Source organism: Gobius niger, assembly GCF_951799975.1.
Source record: "Gobius niger genome assembly, chromosome: 15".
Lineage (NCBI taxonomy): Eukaryota > Metazoa > Chordata > Actinopteri > Gobiiformes > Gobiidae > Gobius > Gobius niger.
The window spans coordinates 20,042,421-20,069,371 of record NC_136866.1 but is presented as its reverse complement, the minus strand read 5'-3'; the positions used below and the strand labels follow the sequence as shown (position 1 = coordinate 20,069,371).

The 26,951-nt window shown below is 43.4% G+C and overlaps 1 protein-coding gene across 1 annotated transcript; it reads right to left on the bottom strand.

The window, feature by feature from the left end:
- On the bottom strand, positions 1–26,356 carry LOC306974882 (single-minded homolog 1-like). The gene is made up of 12 exons (XM_079572282.1): positions 26,239–26,356; positions 25,097–25,554; positions 22,676–22,758; positions 22,365–22,454; positions 22,022–22,130; positions 21,503–21,588; positions 16,604–16,803; positions 13,975–14,081; positions 12,053–12,200; positions 6,735–6,894; positions 5,836–6,196; positions 1–803 (listed from the first exon to the last, which is right to left on the bottom strand). The coding sequence occupies exons 2-12, from the start codon at positions 25,269–25,271 to the stop codon at positions 37–39; spliced, it is 2,286 nt and encodes a 761-aa protein (XP_079428408.1). The 5' UTR covers positions 25,272–25,554; positions 26,239–26,356; the 3' UTR covers positions 1–36.
- Positions 26,357–26,951: the final 595 nt, after the last annotated feature.

Below are 26,951 nucleotides of genomic sequence, written 5' to 3'. Positions count from 1 at the left end.
CAGCATCGTCCCTTATGGAAACGTTCCTGTTTTCGGTCAGCTCCCGTTGGTAATAATAACCGAGGTGGCTTTGTGCGCTTGCATCTGCTCCGCCTGCATCCTCACGTGGGTGGCCACATCGTAGGGCACCGCCCCACACGCCAGCCCGGGGTAACTCCTTAGGTTCTCCGGGTCGTAGAAGTGCTCCAGGGAGTACCCAGTCAACGCGTAAGCCGCCTGCCTGTCCATGGGCTGCCTTTCCTGGGCTGGGTAGAGCAGTGGACTGCCCTGCGCCGCTGCTGGGGGAGGTGCCGAGTGTGGGGAGAGGTCCGTGTTGTGGATGTAGTCTTTGGTGGTCAGGGGCAGTCCCGATCGAGGTACTCCGTCAGAGCTGGGGCTGCTGAGGCGCGAGAGCGAGGCCGGGCTGGGGGTGCTCTCCTCGGGGTCATGGAGGGTTTTGGGGTGGTGGTGGAGTCTTTCTGAGGGGAGGTCCATGCTCGGGGCGCCCGGGCCTCGGCACACCACGCTGGGTATGTTGAGCGGGCCGTGGTGGGTCAGGCTGGAGGTGCTGTAGCAGGGGCTGAGGGATTTTGCGCTGGTGATTCCGGGAACGTCTACAGGGGCCGCCTTGTGGTGCTGCTGCTGGAGGCGGTTTTCTTCTTCTTTGATCATCTGCTGCGTGGCACGGATGAGCGTCTCCATCTTGCTGGGCTCACGGGGGCTGGTCCGGAAGTGGTCGCCGTGGTAACGCTCGCCTGAGTCGCTGGTGGACCCGCCCCCCTCAGGAGAGCTCACCACGCTGTCCTCGTCCCAGTGACTGCGGCCTGTCGAGAGACATTCCAATACTGGGTTACTACCAAGCACAGCGTACTATGTTCCTGAATATTTCAAATTGATATATAGTATAATAATACTGTATATAATGAGCTGTGTAATTTTGTTTTACTCAAGATGAACCTGTTGATCTATCACCCTTAATAGGGTGGTATTATTATTTCAAAATCCAGATTCACTTGTGTATCAGCAATAACGCCTGGTCAAAGTTGCATCCACTACATTTCTAGTATTGTTCGAGTGTAACCTAGGTGGAAAATACTGAACATTTTGTGAACCAAACCAAGATAAGAACATAAGAATGTCAGGAGGAGGTACATACAACACAAATAATCATGACAGAGGACAGAGGGGAAAAAAAGTAACATTAAACATTTTACAAGCCAATTAGATTGAGAACAACAGGGAATAATAGACATGAAGATAAAGATTTACATTTGTGAATGTAGAATCGCATTAGTATTTTCGATGTAAAACTATCCTTGCATATGACATTATCACATTCACACGGTCACATGACGGTGCTTGCCCAATCGGCATAGCAATCCAGAAGTGACTTGTTGCCAGCAGGCAAAGCATAGTTGGTACATCACCAGTCAGCTTAACCCTGACCCTGTCCTAGCCACTAACCTTAAGGATAGTGGGCGGGTGCCCAATCTTCATACACCTCTGACTGCATGATGAATGTACACTGTGTACTAGCCTGGTCTTACCACACCCACATACTCATTTCATACAGATAGTCTGGATCTTCACAATTGAACTTCGTTTTCAGGAACTCCTTTTAAACTTCTTCAGTGAACTCCTTTTAAACTCCTTCAGTGAACTCCTTTTAAAGTCCTTCAGTGAACTCCTTTTAAAGTTTGAAACGATTGGATCTGATTTTACCCAATTACTAGTGTTTGGTCGTGACGTATGTAACGCGCCCGAGTGAGTGAAGCGAGTCTATCATAACTCTTGGGGACAGCAGCCTTCAATTTCTGGAAATTTGGGAGCCGAGCCAGAAAGGATTGAAGAGCTTCCTTTACTTTCGTATCCACTGCCATTGCCAAACTACAACCACCAAGTCTGGCACAAATACTTGACATTACCTACAACACCCGCCTCCCCGCTCACTGTATGGTAGGTTGAAATTCAACCGATGTAATGCGGCCACTGAGATCAGACCCAAACATACATGTAGGGAAATGATAATTGACCTGAGTTTATTGGATGGCTAAGGCCAGGCTAACTGTGTACCAACTATCCTACATCCTGCAGATATGTCTAAGTTGTTTGTTCGCTTGCTTTTTAATGTAAAGTTTTAAAACTAAATGCATGTATTATGGGAATGTAGAAGCCGAGCCCTGCTGTGTCAAAAGGAGCAGGCGTTTGATAGATATCTACGGAATTGGTGATATCTACCAAATGCTAATGTTAGCCTTGCGTCCCATTCGTTTCCCCAATAGCTTAGCCCAGTCGCCTCATTCATTTCATATTGATCAGTTAGTCTGGGATATTGGATATTTCTCAGAATTGTTTCTATGCAATGAACCAATATTAATGTGTATTGTCTGTGAAATGTTGTATTGTGAATCACTGAGTTATATGTGTTTTGAATGGCCATCTGCTTATGTCATTGCTGTTCTATGTTGTTTGTCTAAACCCTACTCACTTGGACATAATTCATCTGGTACAGTCTCTTACTCCACTCCGCGAGTCACTGTTATCTTCTGACCTGGCCCAAACCTTCACTATAACTATTAATTACATGGTACTGTTATGCGTTAGTACACATACTGTACTGTTTACAGAGTAACATACACACTACATAAGCAAATAGGAAGCGGTATAAGTTTGTCCGTCAAAATTAGACTGAAAACCAGTGGATGAAGAGCAGATTGTTATTAATATTATTATTAATAATTTAGGCCTAGATGTGTTGCTTGCATTGCAACTGAGTTTCAAAAACACAGATACCACAAATGCCATGACCACAGGATTTTAAAATGTCTTTAAAAGTTTTAAATTTGATTTTGTAAATATAAAGCCTTAAAAAGTTGTTTTGTTTTTAAGACCAGCTCCTCTAACAAGTTATTTATAATCTATTCTAACGCAAGAGTTTATCTTTGGTTTACAACGAGGTGAGGGTCAAACAGCCTGTGTATAGCACCCCGTCCCCCGGGGTGCTACACACAGAGGGGTGAGGGGTACTTGGGTGTGCACCTGACTGAATTGCGGGGCACGGTTGGTGTTTCAGCGGCACAAACTTGTTTCCGTTTACTTTGCAATTGAAAATAATTGCTTCATCTAGAGTGAACTGGATAGAATGGTGTGTGTGTGAAAGGCAAACTGCTTTAAAGACAAGAGTCTGATGGACTGGATTCTGCTGTTTCATTCCATAGTGAACATTGCAGGAAGTGTTAACTCGTACATATATTATTGTCATTTTTTAGATAGGAACAATAATCTGTATTAAATGTGCATTTATTTTTATGCAAATTAAGGCAATATGTAAAAGAAAAAATGCCTCCATCCCTAATTGGGATTCTCTTCCCTTATTTCAATAAACATTTGTTAATTGATATTATCAGTTGCTGGTTCTAAATGAAATAAATGAATGAATAAAATATATATATATATATACAAATTTGACTTACATTGATATTAAATTATGTAATTCCAATTCCAATTCTCATATAAAAAATCATCCACTTTACATCAAATGCAACACCAATAAACCTCCCACTTTTGCTCCGTAATCACAATACGATGCAGACTGAGTGCACTGGCCTCATTTTTGCTTCACAAAAAGCTGCTTCATAATATACTTCATGGGACAGTGCCGTAAGATAAAAATGTGAGTGCTGATTTGACCTCTACATGTTTCAGCATTCCACTGCCAGAGGGAAAAACAAATGACAGTGCAGTAAACACGAGCAGAAATGGAAAGGCCAAAACAAGAAAATGGAATGTCAGCAATTTCCGATCGCTGCAAATGGATAAATGGACTGGGACTGGAACAGAAGTCAAATGCAGTGACCATTGTAAATTTCATGGGGTGTGGACGAATGCCGTGAGACAGAATCCTCGCCGAAACTGAGAGAAGTCAGAAATGCACTGGAGCCAGAAAAATGGCAAAGACGGCGTCGTTTTTTTTTTGCACCGCCTGGCTTACACATGCACATTCTAAGCCGTCTCCGTAGCATACCATTAGCCTCGCACAATCCCGTGATTTCCACGGCGTACCTTGTTTATCTTGTTACCGTCTTTTTGCTTTTTTTTTCTGAACACACGAGCCCAAAGCGCCGGAGCGGCTAACGCTCAGACGGGCACATGTGGGGCTGTGGACGGTTAGCCTGAGCGATTCCGCCGCGGGGGACGCTCCTCCGCTTTAGGATGGGAAAAGTGAAATAAGTCGGCTTTTCAATTGGAGGCAATTTTTGGAACAGATGGTTGCAATCAGCGCACTGGCACGGGACGGCGTAAACAACTTAGCGTGCTAGCATAATAACGTTTGGGAGAGAGCTACCAGGAGGGGCTTCAAGGAGGATTTCTCGACAGTTAAAGCAGCAATACTGTACATTTACAATAATAGGCAATGCAGTGTTTAAAGCGGACATATGCATAATCAGAGCCTTTCATTACACTTAAAAATAAACACTTTATAATTTTTGTCATATCTACAGCAATCAGCAGACCATATACAAATACAATCATTCTCCTTTATTCTTGTTTTGCATGTGGGTTGCTGGCACCGAGATGTAATCTGGCTTGTTGCGTGATGCGGTTATGCTAGTTCCTCTGACCTGAAGTGGTGAGCATCAGCACTTCCTGTCTGTATTCAGATGAAGATTAGCTCAGACCCGCTCGAATAATCCGATTTTCAGAAGATTTGGGGTTGGACAGTGAGTTCCTGGTAGATGATGGTACACTTACTGCGTGTTAGGAAGTAAATAGTTTTAGTGTTTATAAAGGTCGGACAGTTTGTCTCAAAGGCTAAAGGCTAACATATAAATAAAAATGAAGGCGAGACACTACAGGTGAATAGGGATTTTTTTTATTTATTTAAAGATATTAATTTGAAACTTCTGCTGTAGGTTACTAGCATAAATATGAAGAGAACATTTATTGCAAGTTTTCTGTCATTGTATGTGTTAATTTAAAAATGATCTGTTTTATGTCTAAACATTCCCCAAATGTTGCATTTTTCTGGCGACGAAAACGGATTGAGCCAGATTCAAATTTATGGTTTTATTCTGTTAGCTTGATTCTAACGTTGTACTCTCACTACTGGCAATCGCATGGAGTCCAACAAACAGCGAGGATCGCACTACTTTCTGGTCCTCATGGCGGGCGCTGACATTGCTGTGATAACAGAAAGACCTCGCTATGGAGACTTTACACCCTCTGAAAACAAATGAAAAGCTCTGGCTCTGAAGAATATTATTGTTTCTAAAGAAAGTTTCCTCCTCTCACAGCGCTGAGATCAGGGGTGTAATGTTTTCGCTCTGTTGCTTTTTAAAAAAGTTTGAGCTGTGGCCTTTGATTTGACCTGAAGAACGGTATAGGCTCCATTGACTCGGACAGACAAAAAGATCATACGATTATAACCTTTGCCACAAAGATTCAAACTTCCATTCTTTGGGCTGGTCTTTGAGAGGGAGAAATGGAAGCGCATATGTCTCATGGCAACATGTCTCAGTTTTGATGTTTTACCGTTTAAATGTTCCCATGATGCCTATGAAATGATGAAAGGATTATACAGTATCTCCAGAAGAAAATTTAATTTCAAGATTTCTGTCGCCTGAAAAAAAATTGCTTATGCGAGTAGCCATGTAACGGCAAATTGAACATGAATAAAAATTGATGAATAAGATCTCAATATTCCCATGAAAAAAAAGGAGTAAAGCTGGTCAAACTTGCAAACAGCATGCTAGCAAATCCATGTTAGCGCAAAGAACACACCGCTCAGAGCGGATGCAGTGGCTCAGAGTTTCAGAAATTGGATCAGAAATTGACTGGTTGCTGGTTTAATCTCACCGTGTATGGCTCCATGGTACGCCGTGATCTCGTAGCCGTCGCTGCTCTCCGCGGACGCTTTGGGCAGGGACAGCACGGACCTGGTGGCGTCCCACCACATCTCGCGCCCCGACTGGGGAGTCCCCAGGAAGTAGCGCCCGCTGTGGCACCGGACACGCTCGCAGGCGGAGGGGTGGGCGTGGCTCTGCTCCTCCTCGAAGCACAGGGGGGCGGAGTCGGAATACAGCCTGTAGGCGCAGGACGCCTCCGCCGCCTCGCTGGGGTCCAACAGCTGAGGGGAGGCGGAGTCCGTATGAGGGCTGCCTCCCCATTGGCTGTCCTGGTCCGACTCGGAGCGCTCAGGGTTAAACGCTGAAAACTGCTGCAAAATCAATGAAAATAAAAATGAAATGGCAATCCCAATATTTATTGAAAAACACAAAATGGTTCAGCCGCACCCCTCACCCATAGAAATATATACAGCCCTCACCATAGAGCAATGATTCTCATCTGGCGGCCCAAAAGTTTGTCACAGAACAATTTGCACTGGGTCGCGAGGCATTCCCCAAACATGGGGAACATTCTTTTTGATATTTTATCTATGGGACACTTCCTGAGTCTGTTAAAGTCTAGCTTGTGAGTGTTGTTTCTGTGATAGTGAAGCTAATGTGGATGTTTTTGCCTGTTGGTGCTCTGCCATGGAGGGATAAGATAGTCACTGTCCCACAGAGATCGATAATCTCTTTTTCAGGGGAGGGGATCCTATTGTGAACATTTTAGGATAAAAAGATTACTCAAAAATGTACGAGATAATGTTTATAATGAGTGAAGGGTAGCTTTCTAAAAAGTAATTTTATTTAATTTATTCATGCAGATATCATCAAAAAAGTGCTTCAAGCCATGATCTGTGCTGGATTTACCTGTGGGTAGGGAGACACGCGGGCCTTGGCCTTGGCCTGGTTCAGCCTGGGTTTGGCGCTCTTGCGTTCCTCGGGGTGGGGGTCCGAGGCGTAGGGGAAGGCCGGTTTCGTGGGACTCATCTGGTCCAAGGAAAGCTGCATGCCTTTGTACTCTGTGTCCCTGTCAACGTAGGAGCAGACTGTGGGTTAGAGTAGTAGTCCGTGTACCCCCCACCTCAAGGGTGTTTCATTTCACTTAAAAAGCAATCAAAGCGCCAATTTAATGCAAAACATAGCTTTTCCTATCAAAACAATATTCAGTTTGTCGTTAGAGTTTTTACGTGCTCACATGCGGTCACTGGTCAGAATGGTTAAATATGACATATATGTGTGGTTTGTCCAGACAGGTTCTCTCAGTAATTGTTAGGTATAGTAAGTGTGTAAAACAATGCACACGTACATTACATACAATGTTTCTCAGAGTTTGGGATGCAAATGTTGTTACGTGTGGATGGATCTTTCTTATCCTTAAATGAGATGGTGTGGACTCATGTTTTATTCTAGATGAAGGAGGAGGTCTAGCTCTATGCTCTATGTCTTCAAGCTGGCCTGGTGTCGCCTCGGGGTCCCCCCAGAACAGCTGGAGGAGGTGTGTGTGGATCGAGAAATCTGGGCATCTCTGCCGAGACTGCTGCCCCCGCGACCCAGCCCCGGATAAGGCGGAAGAAAAATGGATGGGTGGACGAAGGAGGAGGATATTCAGTTTTACAAAGACCCGGCGTGTGGACATGGCTTTAATAATTCTTCTCTGCAATCGAAGCCATGTCATTATACCTGGTTTTGTGGATTGATGCCTTTTATCAGTGGTTAATGTAATAATATACAGTGGTCCTCAGCTCTGGGACCCACATTATACCTATAAAGACATGGGGCCACCTACATAAGAATATTTCGAGATTAGCTGTGCAACCTCAACAAATATGCTTGACTTCGACCCTTTGCCCCGGATCCTCACTGTAGATCGTAATATTCAATCTATTTCATGTTCCTATCATCCCTAAATCAGCGTTTCGACATCTGCACTCACTGTCCTTGCCCTGAACCGTGTCAAATGTTGTGCAAACATATTCCTATTCTTCATCCCTTCCCGCTCCGCCCGTGTATGACCGCTATCGTCAGACACGTCCGACCTTTGTGACCCTGACGGTGACCCGTACATCTCGCGCGGGCGGTTTCATTCGCCTCTGAGCGCCTCCGTTCTTTATGTAGAGCGCCTCCGGGGAGAGCTACTGTTTGGACAGCTCCACTGGTGGAGGATGTGTTTGCGTTTGGCCGTTCCAGAAGCGGAGGAGACGGCGGAATCTCATCGCGGCTCGCACTGTAGACCTGAGCGACGCTGTGCAAAGTCAGCTACGCAAATGCAACGCCGGGTCAAAGTCAGAGCGTGTGGTTTAGTAATGGGATCAACATGTTACCATTGTCCACTTTGTGAGTTATTTTAGTTAGATGCCCTTCCGGACTGGAGTTGGGGATGTCGGCGACACTGCAGGTGAAGTAGGGATGTCAAGATTAACTGGTTTTACAATAAGCATGGTTATAAAAACTCACTGTAGGTTAATCGTAAGAATTTTAGGGCCTACAGGGTCTGGACCTTCACAATTGAGCTCTGTTATCAGGGGTGAACTCCTTGGAAACGACTGGATCTGATGTTTGCTAGCGTTTGGTTGTGACGTATGTAAAGCCATCATAACTAGGGAGCATTCCTTGCACATTGCATCAATTTTAATTTCTGGATAATTGGGAGCCGAGCCAGAACAGATTGAAGAGCTTCCATTACTTCCGTATCCGCCGCCATTGCCAAACTACAACCAGTAAATGCGGCTCAAATGCTTGACTCAAAATACAACACCCGCCTCCCCTTGCTGAATGGTAGGTAGAAAATCAGCCGATGTAACGCAGCCACTGAGATCAGACCCAGACGTACATGTAGGGGAATTATAATTGACCGGAGCTTGCGGATGGCTAAGGCCAGGCTAGGCCTACGGTAAACTGTTGTCACGACTCATGAGCCGTATGTGTGTTTGTGTGCCAAACACTTATTGGTACATAGGCTGAAAAGACGGCGTTCAGTGTTAAATCCACCCAAAAACACATGATGATAGCGGCAGGTTCAATAATCCAATGTGTAGAGAGCAAATCTTATCCACAGGAAGAGTCCCAAAAGAACCATGTGTTTCCTTTGTTTTATCACAGTAAAAACGAAAGTGAAACTGTGTGAGGCAGCACATGGGAATCAGCTGATTAGTTTATAAACTATTTATTATAGTGATTTAATGAAAAAACAGACCAAATAAGGATATACATTTGCTTCCTTTAGATATGGTGAATATTAATAAACATTTGCCTGATAATTATTTTTTAAATCCCCCCCCCCCCCTTTTTTTAGAGCCAGGATAAAAGCATGACGATAAAGACAACACAAGCTGAATGTTCAATAGGTTTTCCATTACAACAATAATGTCTTGTTCATTTCTGTGAACATTTAGACAATACTATAAAGGTACGTTTTCTTTCATTTCATTTTCTCATATAAAAAAAAGGCAGTATTTATAAAATATATTTTTAATTTCAAAAACCAAAATAGAGCCAGGTTTAAATAAATGCTTAGTATGTTGTTGACACATGAGTTATGAAGATTGAGGTCCGGGCAATTTTGAATCTTGTTTAGGTTTTGAATAAGCTAATTGCCTTTTTTATTATTATTTTTTATTGTTGTATTCAAAGCTCAATAAATGTGTCAGGACTTAGATAATGAAAAATCCCTCGGTAAAAAAAAAACTTGTTGTTGCAAGAGTGGAATCAAAACCTCATTTGGCGTCAGATCTGCACGTGCGCGCGTATATTTCTCTAGTCTTTCGTAGCGTCTGTCGGCCAGAGAAGGAAATGACCATATTTGGATAGCAGCGTCATCTCCAGCGTCTTTCGATTTGAAGAAAACTAGTTAAACTGTCCACATTGACCACTGCATGCAATGTTTCCACCTGCCACACCTCGAGAAAACTAGCCAAAGATCTCAAAATGGAACCCTTACAGTATCTCCAACAGTTTCGTACGCAGATGGTGGTGACTCCTGGAGAAACCTCCACGTGATCAAACGCTTCCATAAACAGCTCCGGGCTGATTATCCAAATATGAACTCCCCATATTGTTTACCACAGCCCCAGCTCTTCTATGCAGCTAATTACCGCTTTGGCGATGCACTGCCGTTTTAATGCAGTCCCCGTGTTTTCCCCTTTATGCCGCTCTGGACGTGGATCGATGCCGCGCTCCTCCGTAGCCCCGCTGTTTCATATGCGCCGTCACACCCGCGCCCGTCGCCCCCTGACACGAGGATCAACCGGGGCCTAACGAGCCAATCCCACCCGCGGCAGATAACTTATCGATCGGCCGTTCGATTCGCCTCCGCCTCCGAGCTGTTTGTCTAAGGCGCTGTCTCCCGAAAGGCCTCGAGTGTGCTTTGGGCTCTCATAACATGTGCCGCGCTGAGCCTGAGCACACTCACGGAGGAGATGGAAGGAGGGGGGGGAAAGGGTGCTACTGTGAGGAAAGGAATCAGGGAAGGATCATGGGATAGAGGGGAGAGGAGCTGCTTTAATCCGTAGTCACATTCAGCCCGGGCTCCGTCGGCAAACACCGCCAGGAAGCACACTGTCACTCGGAGGATTTGGGGGTTTACAGGTGTTTTATAAGATGAAAATGATCGGGAAATGACAGTGGAGGCGGACACATAGGAAATGGTGACTAAATGGTGACATGCTCCTTTCTCACAGCAGCGGTCGTCTTGTATTTGGCAAAGTTCAACGGACGATTTTAACGTGATTTACCAAAACACTTTTCCCAAGCCAAAGATGGTAAGTTCACACAACAACAGACGAGTTGTCACATTTATATCGAACTGGTTCAGACAGAGCACTAGTTCGATTCGATGGGAAGATGTGACGAGATCTGTGACGAGTGTCTTTGTGCAGAAAGAATTCCAATGTTCAATTAAGCACATATCACCGAGCTCTAATATTTCTGTCTTGTCCTAAACACATCCACTATTTACAACTGTAGAGATTGTTCCTGAACATCTTTTGTCCCATTCAAATAAATAGTAAAGGAAACGTTAACGAAGTAAACCTGAGAAAATAAACAATTCTTTACTGTCCAATAAGGACAGAGCCGGGACAAAAGACTTTTCTCACGATCCGTTATGTATCACGATACGCAGGGGCCGATATGTACTGCAGTGCATGTAATTATGATATATATGTTGGTGACACTTTATCTTATACTACCCTTGATACATTGTACCTTAACTAAATTTAGTTCAATGTAATGAGCTTTGTAACTATGTGTAATAAGTTGTACCTATGCGTAAGATACACAATGCAATTATATGTATTTGTAGTTTGTAGGTACATAATGTAATGACATAATTTTCACTCTAACCTTAAGCTCTAACCCTAAGGGTCTCGTGTCCTATTACATTTTGTACCTACAAAGTACTAATACAAGTTATTCCATTGCGTACGTACAATACACAGGCACAAGTTATTACACATTGTTACAAAGCACATTACATTGTACTAAATTTAGTTAGTACAATGTATCAAGGTAGTGTAAAATAAAGTGATACCAATAAGTTTATCTTAAAATGTGTAAAAAGAAAACAGTCATGTGTCCAAAGCTTATAAACCAAATACCCTTGACATTTATTGAAGTGTTAAGATTAAAAAGTGCATTAACACAAAAATGTAATAAAGTGCTGTTAACAAAGGAGTGCATTATAAAAATGATCCAAATACAAGTATTGCAATACGATACAATGTGATATTTTGTCCCAGCCCTATCGGAATAATAGAATATTTTAGTTCTCAGGTGTGTTTATATCGTTTTTTGTATATTTAAAAAACAATGTTGTTTGAAACAATCTGCAAAATCAGTGGTTCTCAAAGTGTGGTTCATTTTCTGCTGGTGGTACTTCTTCAGCTGGTACTCAGGGTCATCTATATTTGCTGCTTTAACGATGTCTTAACAATGTTTTGTTTGTGGTTTAGACACAGTTCAGACTGTTTAGATTTTGGACCCAGTGTAGTTCTGATTTGATTTGGATTTAGGTTTGAGAACAACCGCGCTGAATGACGCCTGGCTATCCCTGACAGTTCCTCAAAGGGCTTTACCTGACCGTCCAACCTCTAATTGAGTTCAAACGTGGTGCAGACGGACCCTGACTGGATCCGGCCGGTGGTTCCCGTGGGGGGCAGGCACACTCTGAGTGGCGGTGCAGTACTCACGTGAGGACGTAGTTGACGCTGACGATGCAGTGTGGCCTGGAGGAGCGGCTGTTGTGCACGATGGTGGCGTAGCTCTGCACCCACACCCAGCCCCCGTGTTTGGCCAGGAAGCGGTAGTACTTGGTGGTCACCTGCCCTTTCACCAGCACTGACCGGGGGAGAGGGACATAGAGTACCAGTCAAAAGTTTGGAAACACTTTTTATGTGTCGGCTTTTTCTTCATTTTCAACACTATTTCCATTGTTTACGATTCTCATTGTAGACATTCAACTATGAATGAACACGTGGGATTATGAAGGAAAGGAAAAGTGTATAAATAAATATAATAAAAAACAATACATAAAAACCTTTGTACTGCACATACAGGTGTATTTTCATTTGCTTTGTTTGTTTGGGAATAGTTATATAACTGAGAGAAGGTCAGGAGTGTCCAAACCTTTTTCATCAAGAGCTGCATAGTGAAGCGTGTACAGCCTGGACGGCCACAGATCGATGGTCAGTATAATCAAACATTTCACTGGGTACATTTAACACACTGAGGCTGCGCTGTTTTGGGATTTAGCTGTGTGAGTTCCAACAATCCAGACCATTGTTCATGATATTTGTAGCACCACAGCGTATTCTATGTTATAGCTATGGACACATGCTATGGCTCATTTGAAAGCTGAGACTCTAAGCTCTCCGGAGGAGAAACCAGTTTAATTCTACGTCCCGGTTCCTGAGGAATCCAAAGCTAAACAGAGACTAGTTTGATCAAAATCACGATTCGGAGATAATTAGTGTTTTATGCAACACTCAACTTTCTGATGAACTCCTCTCTCCACCTCTTTCCTCTCTGGACGGACACTAACGTAAAGGGAAGAGGCAAATGCCTAAATATTTCCGTTTAAAGTCAATTTTCAACTGCAACATTGTTGACACGTTTTGAAACACCGCGTGTTGCTGCAGATCAATCGCATTTTATGGCATGTGCATTTAAACAGCCTGGTTCTGGATTGAAGACTTCAACAGGATGTTTCTCAGTCGTCCTTGGACCGATTTTAACCATTTAAAAACTCAGAGAAATGTTAAAATCTCAACTGTTTAGACCTGTCCATGGGAAGCTTGCTCTGCTTCACATGCTCCAGAGCGAGAGAGAAGTGTCGTGTTTACAGCTGTTCGCTACGCAACACCACGCCCCCACGGAGTAAAAAAAAGATGAAAAAAAAGCGCAATAATATATAAAATGTCCAGATCATGACTTTCTACAAGATTTGATGGTCATTTATTTCACTTCTGTTCATCACAGAGCTACCAAAATCACACTTGGTGTATTAGAGTGTCTAGTTTTGTAATACAAAAAAAAACGCAAACATTTTCGTTTTTTGGCACTCAATGTGTTAACGGCTCAAACCATTACCCCCACCTTTATTTGGGCCTGGAACCAGAATGCCACTTCTCTCACAACCAAATATTAGCTTTTGATTGCGCAGGATTATGAAGCATTTAGTAAAAAAATGTCTCTGGTGATGTGTTTCTACATTTGGACACCACTGCTGGATATCATTGCTGCATTTTAATAAAATGTAATGAATTGTTGTTTATATTTTGAAACCTTAAATCGATGTGTTTTGGCCAACCAGCTGCTACTGCTCCACCACAGGTCTGTTCCTCCTGGAAAGTCATTCCAGGTTGCTTTCTACCTTGCCAGTGTTATTTACACTGCCATATCTCATCTTTCCCACAGTAAAGGAGAGAAATTCACCGGAATTCTCACAACGCACGTGTCTGGCATATATATATATATATATATATATATATATATATATATATATATATATATATATATATATATATATACATGTGTCGTGTGACTTGTAGAAGGTCGCCAGTCTTTCTCGGGCAGAGCAGATATGGTAAAGGTCTGAGCTGTCGGAACTCACGGAGGTGGTGGGCGCAGCGCAGGTGGAAGGTGTCGCAGCTGTGGACGTGGTGGTACAGTGTCTTCTCGATCAGGTCCTGCGGCTCGTAGCCTGTGAGCTCCGCGACCCTGCACCACAGACAGACGGGCAGAGTGTGAGCACATCAGGCAGAACATGGACCAGCAGCCTACCTTAAGCAGATTTAATGATAAAGTGTCATTTAAAATACATTTTCAGCCATAAATGTAGTGGAAGGTTACAAGTAATAGTAGCAGAGGCAGTAGCAGAAGCAGTAGTCGTAGTAGTAGTAGTAGTAATAGTAGTAGTAGTCATGGTAGCAGTCGGACGGAGCACATCCCCAGCTCAGCAGCAGCCGTGTGTTATTCTAATGACCTCCATCTGTTTCGGTTTAAAGTCCACTCTGTAAACGACAACAGCCTGAGAGGGTCAGAACTCAAAGGGCGAACTCCCCACAGGTGTTTTCATGATCACAGCAGAGTCTCCTTTATCTGTGCAACTTTAATGCAATAAGTTCTATTCGTGGGGAGAATATGCTGCAAATGTTTTCATGTTTCATGTTTTTCATGTTTAGGAAAATACACAAATCATTTCCAGTGTGTAGAGAGTAAGGTTATGTTTATGTAAGATTTTATATATATATATATATATATATATATATATATATATATATATATATATATATATATATATATATATAACAGTGCCTCTCGAAAGTATTCATACACCTTGGACTTTTGCAAATTTTGTCATGTTTATAACCCTAAACATAAATATTTTATTTTGATTTTTTTACTGAACGTCCACACACAAGTAACAGACAACTGTGAAGTGAAAGCAAATTGATACATGATTCCGTTAATTTAAAAAAAATAGAAACGTGAAAAGTGGGGCGTGCATAAGTATTCATACAGCATTTTCTGAGTGCATTAAATTGCCTTTATAACATTCCTCATGACTCCAGAATGTTCACACCTTGGCCTAACCATTAAATAGAGGTCACCTGTGTGTAATCTACTCTCAGTATATTTTCAGCTGTTCTTTTAGGCCCTCAGAGCTATGGTCGGAGTGTATTGGTCACTAAACAACATCATGAGGGCCAAGGAGCACCAGAGAGGTCATGGACAAAGTTCTGGAGAAGTTTAAAGCGGCGTTAAGTTATACAAAGATTTCCCAAGATTTAAACATCTCCCGGAGCACTGTTCAATCCATCATTCAGAAATGGAAAGAGTAAAGCACCACTGCAAACTTACCAAGGTGTGGTCGTCCACCTAAACTAACAAACCGAACAAGGAGAGCACTGGTAAGAAATGCAACCAAGTGCCCCAAGATAACTCTGGAGGAGCTGTGAAGTCCTGCCGCTGAGCTGGGGGAATCTGTACATGGGACAACTATAAGTCGTACTCTACACAAATCTGGCCTTCATGGACGAGTGGAAGAAGAAAGCCATTATTGAAAGGAGGCCATAAGAAATCCCGTTTGAAGTTTCCTAGAAGTCATATGGAGGACACAGCTCCATGTGGAAGAAGGAGCTTTGGTCAGATGAGACAAAAATTTAACTTATTGGCCCAAATGCAAAATGTTATGTATGGAGCAAACCTGACACTGCTCATCGTCCTGAGTGCACCATCCCCAGTGTCAAATATACGGGGGGGAGATTGTAAGAATAGTTGGGAAGATGGAAGGAGCCAAATACAGGGACATTTTGGAGGAAAACCTGCTGGAGTCAGCAAGAAAGCTGAGGCTGGGGCGGAGATTCACCTTCAGCAGGACAATGACCCTAAACACAAAGCTAAATCTACAATGGAATGGTTCAATTAAAACATATTATTGTGTTAGAATGGCCCAGCCAAAGTCCTGACCTGAATCCTATTGAAAATCTGTGGAATAATCTGAAAACTGCTGTTCACAAACGCTCTCCTTCTAATGTGACAGACCTTGAGGTGTTTTGTAAAGAGGAATGGGCTAAAATGTCAGTCTCTACATGTGCAAATCTTGTAGAGTCAGACCCCAAAATACTTTCTGCTGTTATTGTAGCAAAAGGGGGTTCCACTTTTCACTTTTCTATTTTTTGAAAAATAACAGAATCATGTATCATTTTGCTTTCACTTCACAGTTGTCGGTTACTTGTGTGTGAATGTTCAGTAAAAAAATCAAAATAAAATCTTCATGTTTAGGGTTGTAAACATGACAAAATGTGCAAAGGTTCAAGGTGTATGAATACTTTCGAGAGGCACTGTATATATATATATATATATATATATATATATATATATATATATATATACTGTATATATAGATAGATGGATGGATAGATGGATAGATGGATAGATGGATGGATAGATGGATAGATGGATAGATAGATAGATAGATAGATAGATAGATAGATAGATAGATAGATAGATAGATAGATAGATAGATAGATAGATAGATAGATAGATAGATAGATAGATAGATAGATAGATGAGGGGAAACCAAGAGGAAAGCCCAGAGTAGAACTGAGAGAAGGATTTAGAGGAAAGCCAATAAGAGAACAGTGAGAGGGGAACCGAGGGAATTGTAACATGCTCGTAACATGTGACATGTTTATTGCAATGACAGTGCACATTATCCTGAACATTTCCTGAAGTACCTGGAGTCCAAGAAGATGAGCTTCATGTCCAGACTGGCCCTGAACATGAACATGTTGCTGTGGAGCTTGATCTCGGTGACGGCCGAGGGGGGCAGAGAGTGTCCTACTGCCACCAGCCCCACGTTCTGATAGCAGCCCTCGAACGGAGACATGTCCAGGCTGTACTGGCGGATCTTCAGGTACCCGCTGCAGTGGATCACCTGCCGCAGAGGAGACAGGAGGACAGGAGGACAGGGAGGGAAAGGGAACATGACATATTATTTTCACACAGAAGGAAGAAATGTGCATATAAATAGTCTTTTAACGGCCTCAGCATTGTCACTTTATGTTTTGTTATTGTTATAAATAAAGTCAATGTTAAGGGGTAATAAGCATGTATCAAAATGTGCTGCCCATAATTTCAAAGACAATATATTGTGTCATTTCTCATTGTGTTTGAATTGACTTTTGCACATTAAATTAGCCTTATTTCTACATGAGGTTGAGCTCTGTCGAGAGTTTGCTGCCAGTCGAAAATAGGCTTAAAAAGCAGAAGTTCTGACAAGAATTGACGTAGGTTGAAGTAAACCTAATGCTCAACAATATGGCCTTAGAACGAGCTTATGAGAACACATTTCGTGACGTTATAATTGAACATGATCTAAATTGGAAGTCTCAGATTAATAATATCAAAATGAAATTATCAAAAGCAATGGCAATATTATATAAATCCAGATATATGTTAAACAAAGAGATCTTAGATCTTATTTATGACTCATTAATCATGCCATTTATAACTTATTGTTTAGACATTTGGGGAAATACCTATAAATGAAACACCAAAAAAATGTTCACCCTGCAAAAAAAGGCAATAAGACTCATCACATTCTCAAACTGCAACCAACCTACCAACCAACCAAACAACCAACCAACCAACCAACCTGCAAACATTGAAATTCTATGACTTAGTAGATGACTTATGTCCAAAATGAAAAATAAACTTGTGTCACAAAATATGTTCACCATCAGACAGAGCCGGCCTGAGCTCAGAGGAGAGGAGATGTTTGTAAAGAAAACATTTCAAACAAACACCACACAAGGTCGATCTCTGGAATAACTGCACAGAGGATCTCAAATGATGTCACTCTCTCTTCCACCTAAAGACAATGTATAAAAGTTTTACACTTGGAAAATACATTAACTCTGTTTACTAGTTTGTTTAAGACTGTATCAACTTACTACAAATATCCTTTTGGCTCCAAAACACACGGGCTCCGTAACACACGGGCTCCGTAACACACCGCTCCAAAACACACCAGCTCCATAACACACCGGCTCCATAACACACCGGCTCCATAACACACCGGCTCCAAAACAAACGGGCTCCGTAACACACCAGCTCCATAACACACCGGCTCCAAAACAAACGGGCTCCGTAACACACCGGCTCCGTAACACACAGGCTCCGTAACACACCGGCTCCATAACACACCGGCTCCAAAACAAACGGGCTCCGTAACACACCGGCTCCGTAACACACAGGCTCCAAAACACACGGGCTCCGTAACACACCGGCTCCGTAACACACCGGCTCCAAATCACACCGGCTCCGTAACACACCGGCTCCAAAACACACCGGCTCCGTAACACATCGGGTCCATAACACACCGGCTCCATAACACACCGGCTCCGTAACACACCGGCTCCGTAACACACCGGCTCCGTAACACACCGGCTCCGTAACACACCAGCTCCATAACACACCGGCTCCATAACACACGGGCTCCGTAACACACCGGCTCCGTAACACACCGGCTCCAAAACACACCGGCTCCACACCGGCTCCACACCGGCTCCATAACACACTGGCTCCATAACACACGGGCTCCGTAACACACCGGCTCCATAACACACCAGCTCCATAACACACCAGCTCCATAACACACCGGCTCCATAACACACGGGCTCCGTAACACACGGGCTCCGTAACACACCGGCTCCATAACACACCGGCTCCAAAACACACGGGCTCCGTAACACACGGGCTCCGTAACACACGGGCTCCGTAACACACGGGCTCCGTAACACACCGGCTCCGTAACACACCAGCTCCATAACACACCGGCTCCAAAACACACCAGCTCCATAACACACCGGCTCCAAAACACACGGGCTCCGTAACACACGGGCTCCGTAACACACCGGCTCTGTAACACACCGGCTCCATAACACACCGGCTCCATAACACACCGGCTCCATAACACACCGGCTCCATAACACACGGGCTCCGTAACACACCGGCTCCGTAACACGCCGGCTCCATAACACACCGGCTCCATAACACATGGGCTCCACACCGGCTCCATAACACACTGGCTCTATAACACACCGGCTCCATAACACACGGGCTCCGTAACACACCGGCTCCATAACACAACGGCTCCATAACACACCGGGTCCATAACACACCGGCTCCGTAACACACCGGCTCCGTAACACACCGGCTCCGTAACACACCGGCTCCGTAACACACCGGCTCCGTAAACACATGGGCTCCGTAACACACCGGCTCCGTAACACACCGTCTCCATAACACACGGGCTCCGTAACACACCGGCTCCGTAACACACCGGCTCCATAACACACCGGCTCCATAACACACCGGCTCCACACCGGCTCCACAACACACTGGCTCCATAACACACCGGCTCCATAACACACGGGCTCCGTAACACACCGGCTCCATAACACAACGGCTCCATAACACATGGGCTCCGTAACACACTGACTCCAAAACACACGGGCTCTGTACCACACGGGCTCCATAACACACGGGCTCCATAACACACCGGCTCCAAAACACACCGGCTCCGTAACACACCGGCTCCAAAACACACGGGCTCCGTAACACACCTGCTCCACACCGGCTCCATAACACACCGGCTCCATAACACATGGGCTCCATAACACACCGGCTCCACACCGGCTCCATAACACACCGGCTCCATAACACATGGGCTCCATAACACACCGGCTCCACACTGGCTCCGTAACACACCGCCTCCATAACACATGGGCTCTGTAACACACCGGCTCCGTAACACACTGGCTGTGAGGCCCGGAGGTGATGAGAAAATATATTTACACCTGAGCTTAACACTGTAAAATACTTTGAAATACTGAAAAATGTTGTTTACCCCTAAAGGTTTGTCACCAACTGGGATGTACAGTTAGCTGTGAAAAAAGTGTATAGGGCTGAATAAAGATATTAAAAAAAAGTTTAAATATCTAAATAACCATCTTGATTATTATTTCATATATTTTAAATAAACCATTCCACACAATACGTTTCATTAAATGTAAAACTGTGCAAATCGCGATATGGATATTCTGTCACAAAAACCACAATCCTATTTCTGTAACGATCTATTATTTATTATTCATAATGTTTCCCTCTCTTTTTTTGGCTGTCGGATCCATCACTGTTCCAACATTAAGAGTGTTCATGTGACTAAATAAAACATCTAAAAGCACCAAAATAACTTGTGCGTTAATTACTTTCTCAGCAGCGAGCTCCCACTTCAAATGACTCTATAGGTGTGATTAATGACTTCACGTGTGTGCGATATCAAGTTATTTTACTGCTGGATTTTCTAAGATCTCTATCTCAGTTAAAAAATGCTCAGGTTCTCTCAGCTCTCCCCAGGAATAAGCACATTGCATAATCTTTACAATAACCACTGATTCCAGATTTATATATTGACAAAATGTAACTTTAAAGAACATTATCTCAAAATATGCTTTTCTCTCATTGTGGCCACTCCACTTTAGCTCCTCTTTTACAATCTTGTACTTAACAAAGTGGAAGCCATTAGAATAAAATGTTGTGGTCCAAACCCATTACCAACATATTTGTAGCATCATAATTTTTCACAGGGACAACTTCACTTTTCAGGGTCACAGAATAGAAATTCTGTGAAATTGATAAATTGAAATGAAAAAATGAAATTGATACAAATTGTCTGTAATTAGATGCACACAAATGTCTGAGTTTACAATGTACTAAAGCAGGACAAAACACATTTTGTTCCGTTACTAGAAAAAATATTAAAGGTTATAGTGCCTTTAACATTATTTAATGTGTTTTTTTTTTGTTTTTTTTTGAAGGATTTGTTTTAATAATTCCAAACCTGATTTATTTATCTTAGAATACTATGGGGAGAAAAAAAAAATCAAAGAAAAGAAGAAAATCCCCTCTGATGTCTTTTCAGTAAAATAAAATCCCATACATTTAAACTTGGCTTTATCCATCATTAAGAATGTGGTCATTTTTATTTATTTATTTTATTATGTGTGTGTATTTTTTTGACAGGGACATTGTAAATCAGCGTCGTAGGAAACAAGTTTGTAGCTGATGCTGTTTAGCTCGGGCCTTTCCACACTGCATTAAACATGACATTTGTATACATTCATTCTGAAACAAAAAACAAACACTACCTTAAACATTTCATTCTCTCACACACACACAAACGCAGTGCTATTTGGGAGACAGTTCTGCTTCCGTTTCAGCCAAGACTTAACGAGCGATTAAATTCAGAAAAGGCTGGCGGACCAAAGAGTAGAGTTGTGATCGATGGAGCCTCTGTTCTGGCTCTGGGTACATTTCCATTCGAAGGACCGCTTGTAATGCTTTTTATTCCGTAGATTCAGGTCTGTAACCTACTGCAAAGTGTCTCCTTCAACACTTTCCCCATTTGTTGCATTCAAATCAGCCCCCTCTTGTTTAGCTCGTCTCTGTTACAGGCTTAGAGCTAATCCTGCTTTAACTAATTGCGCAAAGAACGAGAAAGCGAAATCCTCACAGCGGCGTGTAAAAAAATAATAATAAAAGAAATAAAAAGCATGTGTTCCCCTCCTCACCTTGTATCCCCCGCTGGTCAGGCCCGCGTTCCTTTTGGCCAAGACGCACTTCATCCTCAGGAAGAAAGAGCGCTCCGCTTCGTACTCTGCAACACACGTCACCAATTCAAATGACCGAATCACCAACGCGAAGACGGGACAAAATATATAAAAATACTGAGCAAAATCAGTCAGAGCGGCTGTTTTTATATTGCCACGAATTGGAGGAAATGCGAGGAAGGAAATAACATGTATCCGCGGCTGAATTGGAGAGCACTTGTATCGGAATACGATATGCGTAAAAGCGCACAGCTGCAGTATGAAGGAAACACGCGGGGAATGCAGAACATATTTTTTTTAGTTTCAGTGTTTCTCCGAGATATATATATATATATATATATATATATATATATATATATATATATATATATATATATATATATATATATATATATATATATATATATATATATATATATATATATATATATATATATATATATATATATATATATATATATATAGTTTATGGGAAATGACCTTGTATGAAGTGGGAGTGGTAGGGCTGGTGTGGCGTGAGGACTGCAGTCATCTCGTCGTGGTCCGCCGGGTGCACGTACTCGTAAATGCTGTTCCCGGTCAGCTCTACCTGTGGAGGAGAGCAAGGGGTTAAAAGAACACACACACACACACACACACACACACTAAGAGTCCCCATAGAACAGAGAAAACAAGACGTCCGTTAAAACTGGTCATTCAGAAGCCAGAACACGTGAGATTACGAACTGCAGCGTCTACAGCCACCTTTTAATACGCTACATGACATAATTCCGCCTTAGACATCATTCAAAAGTGTATAGGCTATATTGAATAAAATACGAACCTGAGACAGCCCCAAATGCACAGACGCCGTTTCCGATATGTACATGATCTTTCCGTCCGGGGCCACAACGAAAATGAAACCATCCAGCGTCTAAATAACCAAAAGAACACGCACATTTCAACCCGACGATCAAAACATGACACTGCGCGTAAAAGCGCATAAAACCGCCGTGGAATCCATAAAATGCTACGGGAACTGGCTCGAATTATTCAATGAACGATGCAAATACAACAAAAATAATAGCCTAATAAACAAGTAAATCGTCAGCCCCTTCTGTAAATAAATCTATTCACCTGCGATCCCAAACCTACCTGCAGTAAGTGCGATCCCAGCTCTCGACCGATGTTATCCAAAGATCTTGAGCGGCTCGAGTGGCCCCAAGCCTCGCCCAAACCTGGACAAGGGACACGGCCATTAACACGATTGTAAACACAGCCTAAATTCAATCAAAACCTCGCCGTTATTTGTCGTGTTTTTGTTTTGTTTTGTTTGCAGCCGTGACGCACGAGGTGTGAAGAGAAAACAACGATATTACCCTGCGCTGCGTAAATCTCAAATGGCACAAACTGGACCTGATTTGGTCGAAGTAATCTAAGCGCACTACGACTTATTTTTGGTTTGGATTTTAGTTTGACCACGTGTTACCATTATTACGAGTATGCACGAGAGTGAAACGTAAATGTGTATGTCATGTTATTATTTCATTAGATGCAAGAGTTTGGTTTAGTTCGTTTTTTTGGAGAGTAGAAAGAGACAAAAATCTACTCTTTTAGGTGTGAAGGGTCTAAGGCAAGCACAGGGGGCTTTGGGGAAAAGCCAACACATTACAACAAAAATAACACGTCACTCCAGGCCTACCGTGACGCTGCGATTTGCTCAAGGAGTGATTTAGTATTGTTGTGGCATGCGCGAGGAGAACATTACGCACGCTTTCCCTCATTATCTGTGTATACCTTTATATAAATAGACAACACTATAAAAAGCTGTCCTCGTTTTGCAGCTCAACACGCGGCTGCGCTGATTTCAAAATCATTATAAAATAGCTCACGAGGACAGTCCTAGTGTTTGTTGTCTACTTGGCGACCGCCACTTTTAAACCCGCGGCCGCATCCCCGAATGTGTCACAGCCCCCATATAGTTTTTGAACCCCGCCGGTAAAACGCGATATATGGAGTGTTCTCCTTTTACGCGCGCTGCTGAATGTCCAGCGCCGTGACCTCGCGTCTATCGGGTCATCATCTGCCCCCGCACGTCTAAATATAGTCCGCTCTGGTTTCACGGCGTTTCATTTCGAGCCACGCGGGCCAATGTCCCCGATACGAGTGAGCCCCCTTCCCCTTCCCCTGCCCCCCGTGTGTGCGTGTGCGCTGCAGCTTTAGGTGATTAGGAGCCACGCGGGGCCCCTGCTTTCTTTAATTGCTCCGCGCGCTTCCCAGTCACGCGTCGCGCGCTCGGGGAGAGGAGGGGGGTCTGCAGAGCATGGGGGAAGAGGGGTGGGGGGGGGTGGGGGGATGGGGGGGGGGAGCAAGAGCGAGAGCGAGAGAGAGAGAGAGAGAGAGAGAGAGAGAGAGAGAGAGAGAGAGAGAGAGAGAGAGAGAGAGGGAGAGAGAGAGAGAGAGAGAGAGAGAGAGAGAGAGAGAGAGAGAGAGAGAGAGAGAGAGAGAGAGACGCGCGCGCTGGAACACGGCTCTTATTGTAAATGAATAATGCATAAAATATCGTGTACTGCGCTTTCACAATGGGTCTCCGGCGCGGAAAAACGCTCCGCCGTGGTTAATCGGGCGCGTCTCCCGTTAGTGGATGCGCCGGTGTAATAAAATCAACTATGCGAAAAAAATAATGATCGCTGGCAAAAAAAAAAAAAAAAAAAAAAAAATGACGCACAGTGTTTACGCGTGGTGATTTCGGGCGCTTGCGGGTTTGCTTCATGTTCTAGAAGGAATAGGCCTGGAATGAAAGCTTGATTTTTAAATATTGTGCAGTTTCAATATGTGTTCCTTTGTTTATGATATCGCTTCCCTGTGGACTTGCTGACTGGATAAGCTGTTGTTGTTTTTAGATAAAAGCTACGGATGCTTTCCTAATCCCAAATTCAATACGCCTAATCAATGAGAAAAACTACACAAAACGGATGGCAAAGAATCGAGGAATATTACGCAAATAATCCATAGTGCCAATAATAAAGGATACAAACGTTTCCTTTATTATTAAAGGAAACAATCGTTTCCTTTATTATCGGAAGTAAAAATAAAATAAAAATAGCCTGCGTCTTCGGCTAAACCCTGTTGTAAAATTAGGCCAATTTTTATATCCATTCCTATTTAAAAAAAAAAAAAAAGTCAAGATGTTGTAGAAGCGAGACGTAGTCTGGTGCGCAAAAAAGGTGCGCGTCTTTGGGTCACCGTGGACAATAATTCAAAGTTTTACATAAATAAATCACGATGGAAAGAAACCTATTGGAGAAAAATAAATATATTCATAAGCAACATTATTATATTCAGATCCAAGAAAAATAAATCAAGATGGGTAATACAGAAACCGAACAAATCGGCTGACATGTTGTCCTGTGCGCCTGAGCTGTGCGTAAAGGTCCGCGCGCCTTTTGGCTCAACCTCAGGGAACATTCTGTCGATCCTTTATTAAAATAAATCAAATCAAGGATAGATGGAAGCAAAAATAACGATCCTAAAACTCGTAACCTTGTGTGACAAAAGCTGCGCGTCTTGGCTCACCCTGAGGGAACACGATGCGCATCTTCAGGTAGCTGGTGGTCAGCCGGATGATGGAGGCCTTGTCCAGCTGCGAGGTGATGGCCGACGGCAGCGGCAGCATCTTGGCCAGCTCGTAAAACTCGCTGTTCTCCTTTTCCCGTCTAGTCCTCGCCGCCGTTTTGGATTTCTCCTTCATCCTGGGCAATTGTTTGTGTTTTGATTTGTCTTTTTTTCTTTTCTTCACAAAGCAAAGTATAAATCCGTTTTTATTATTAGTATTGTTATTGTTAATTATTATTCCGGTTCAGAGTGGCAGTCTGGGTGCCCTCGGTGCGCTCTGGCTGCGCGTCATGGCGGTCCGCTCCAAAATTCACCCCCCAAAAAAAACAATGCGCGCAAAGGAGGCCGTGATTCCCGACAGCGGCAGGTCACAGGGTCAGGCTGAGATGTCCAGGCGTATGGGAGGAATTATGCACGAGCTGAAAACGGAGAAGCAGAAATCAATCAATAAATAAATACACAAATGTAATGAAGAACGTTTTACATGCAGACATTTGGACAGCGTGTCGCCAAAATGCGGCTCACAGATATTGAGTAAAATAATGAATACACTGCGTAATCCTCCGAATGCAGCACAAAACCAAAACATGCTCCAATTTGTTGAACGAATCATATTAAATGATTGATAAATGACTAGTTAATCGTGGAAACATCACTGTTGGATTTTGTGTGTGATAAAATACTAATTTAATCTGAAGTATGGCATTATTATTATGATTATTTCTAAGCAACTCATTCATCAACCGGTGTTTTGATGAAGTCCAATTACACAACAATAGTCTGCACAAGGCTTTACAAATTTCGCTCCTTTGATGGAGCAGAAGGGCAGTTTGGAAAGCAACACTGAGGCAGACATGCAGGCAGTGACAAAGACTGGCAAATGTAACAGGCTGTGTCCGAAGACGCACATTGTTTCACCCATTTAGAAAAAAAAAAAAAACAATTCCGAATTCGAAATCCCATGACAGTTTTGACATATTTGCGGCAATGCAACAAGTCACAGCGCGCGTTCAGCACGCATTCCAATAAGCGGACAATTAACCACGGTCCTTTTCTTTTTTTTTTGTCTGTTTTTTTAAATCAAAAATAAAGACACAAAGTACCATCAGAGACACCGCGGGCCCATTTTGGCTTTTCTCCCCCCGCGTGTCGGACCCGTCGCCTGGGCTCTGGTATCGACGTGGCCCTCGGGCTACGGCAGCCTGCTGGGACTATCACCTGTCCTGATCCAAGTTCAGCTGTCGTCCCGGGGCGGCCTCAAACACGTCCACCTGGAAAAACGCGTGCGTAAAAAAAAAAAAAAAAGGAGAAAAAAAAGAGAAGGATAACCCGCCGTGCGCTGCATACACCTCTCCAAATTAGACCCGCGAGCGGCGCAACGAGTGGCATCCGTGCCCAACAAGCCTCCCTTCTCCTCCTCCACTAGCTCAATGTCCCCTCTCTGGAGCCGCGCAGGACCCGCCCCCAGCGCCGCTCGCCATTGGATGAGGGGCTCGGGATGGGCGTCGCGATTGGCTGAGGGCAGTGGGACTCAGTGGAGGGGAAGGGGCGGGACTGTGGAGCGAGCAGAACTCTGCAGAACCGGAGCCGCTGCAGATCCACCACAGCAGACTCACTGGACCAGTGAGTCTGCTGTGGTCCAAAGAACCAAAAGAAAAAGTTTCAGCAGTATTTTCATCCTCAAACTTTAAGGCACACTTCTTTTCCTAACTTATAGTGCGACAATGACTCATTTCAATTAAACCTTTTTGCATTTAACCTCTTAATCCTTGTCTTAACCAAGCAAATTTGTTTCCAGTTTGACAATATCCAAATC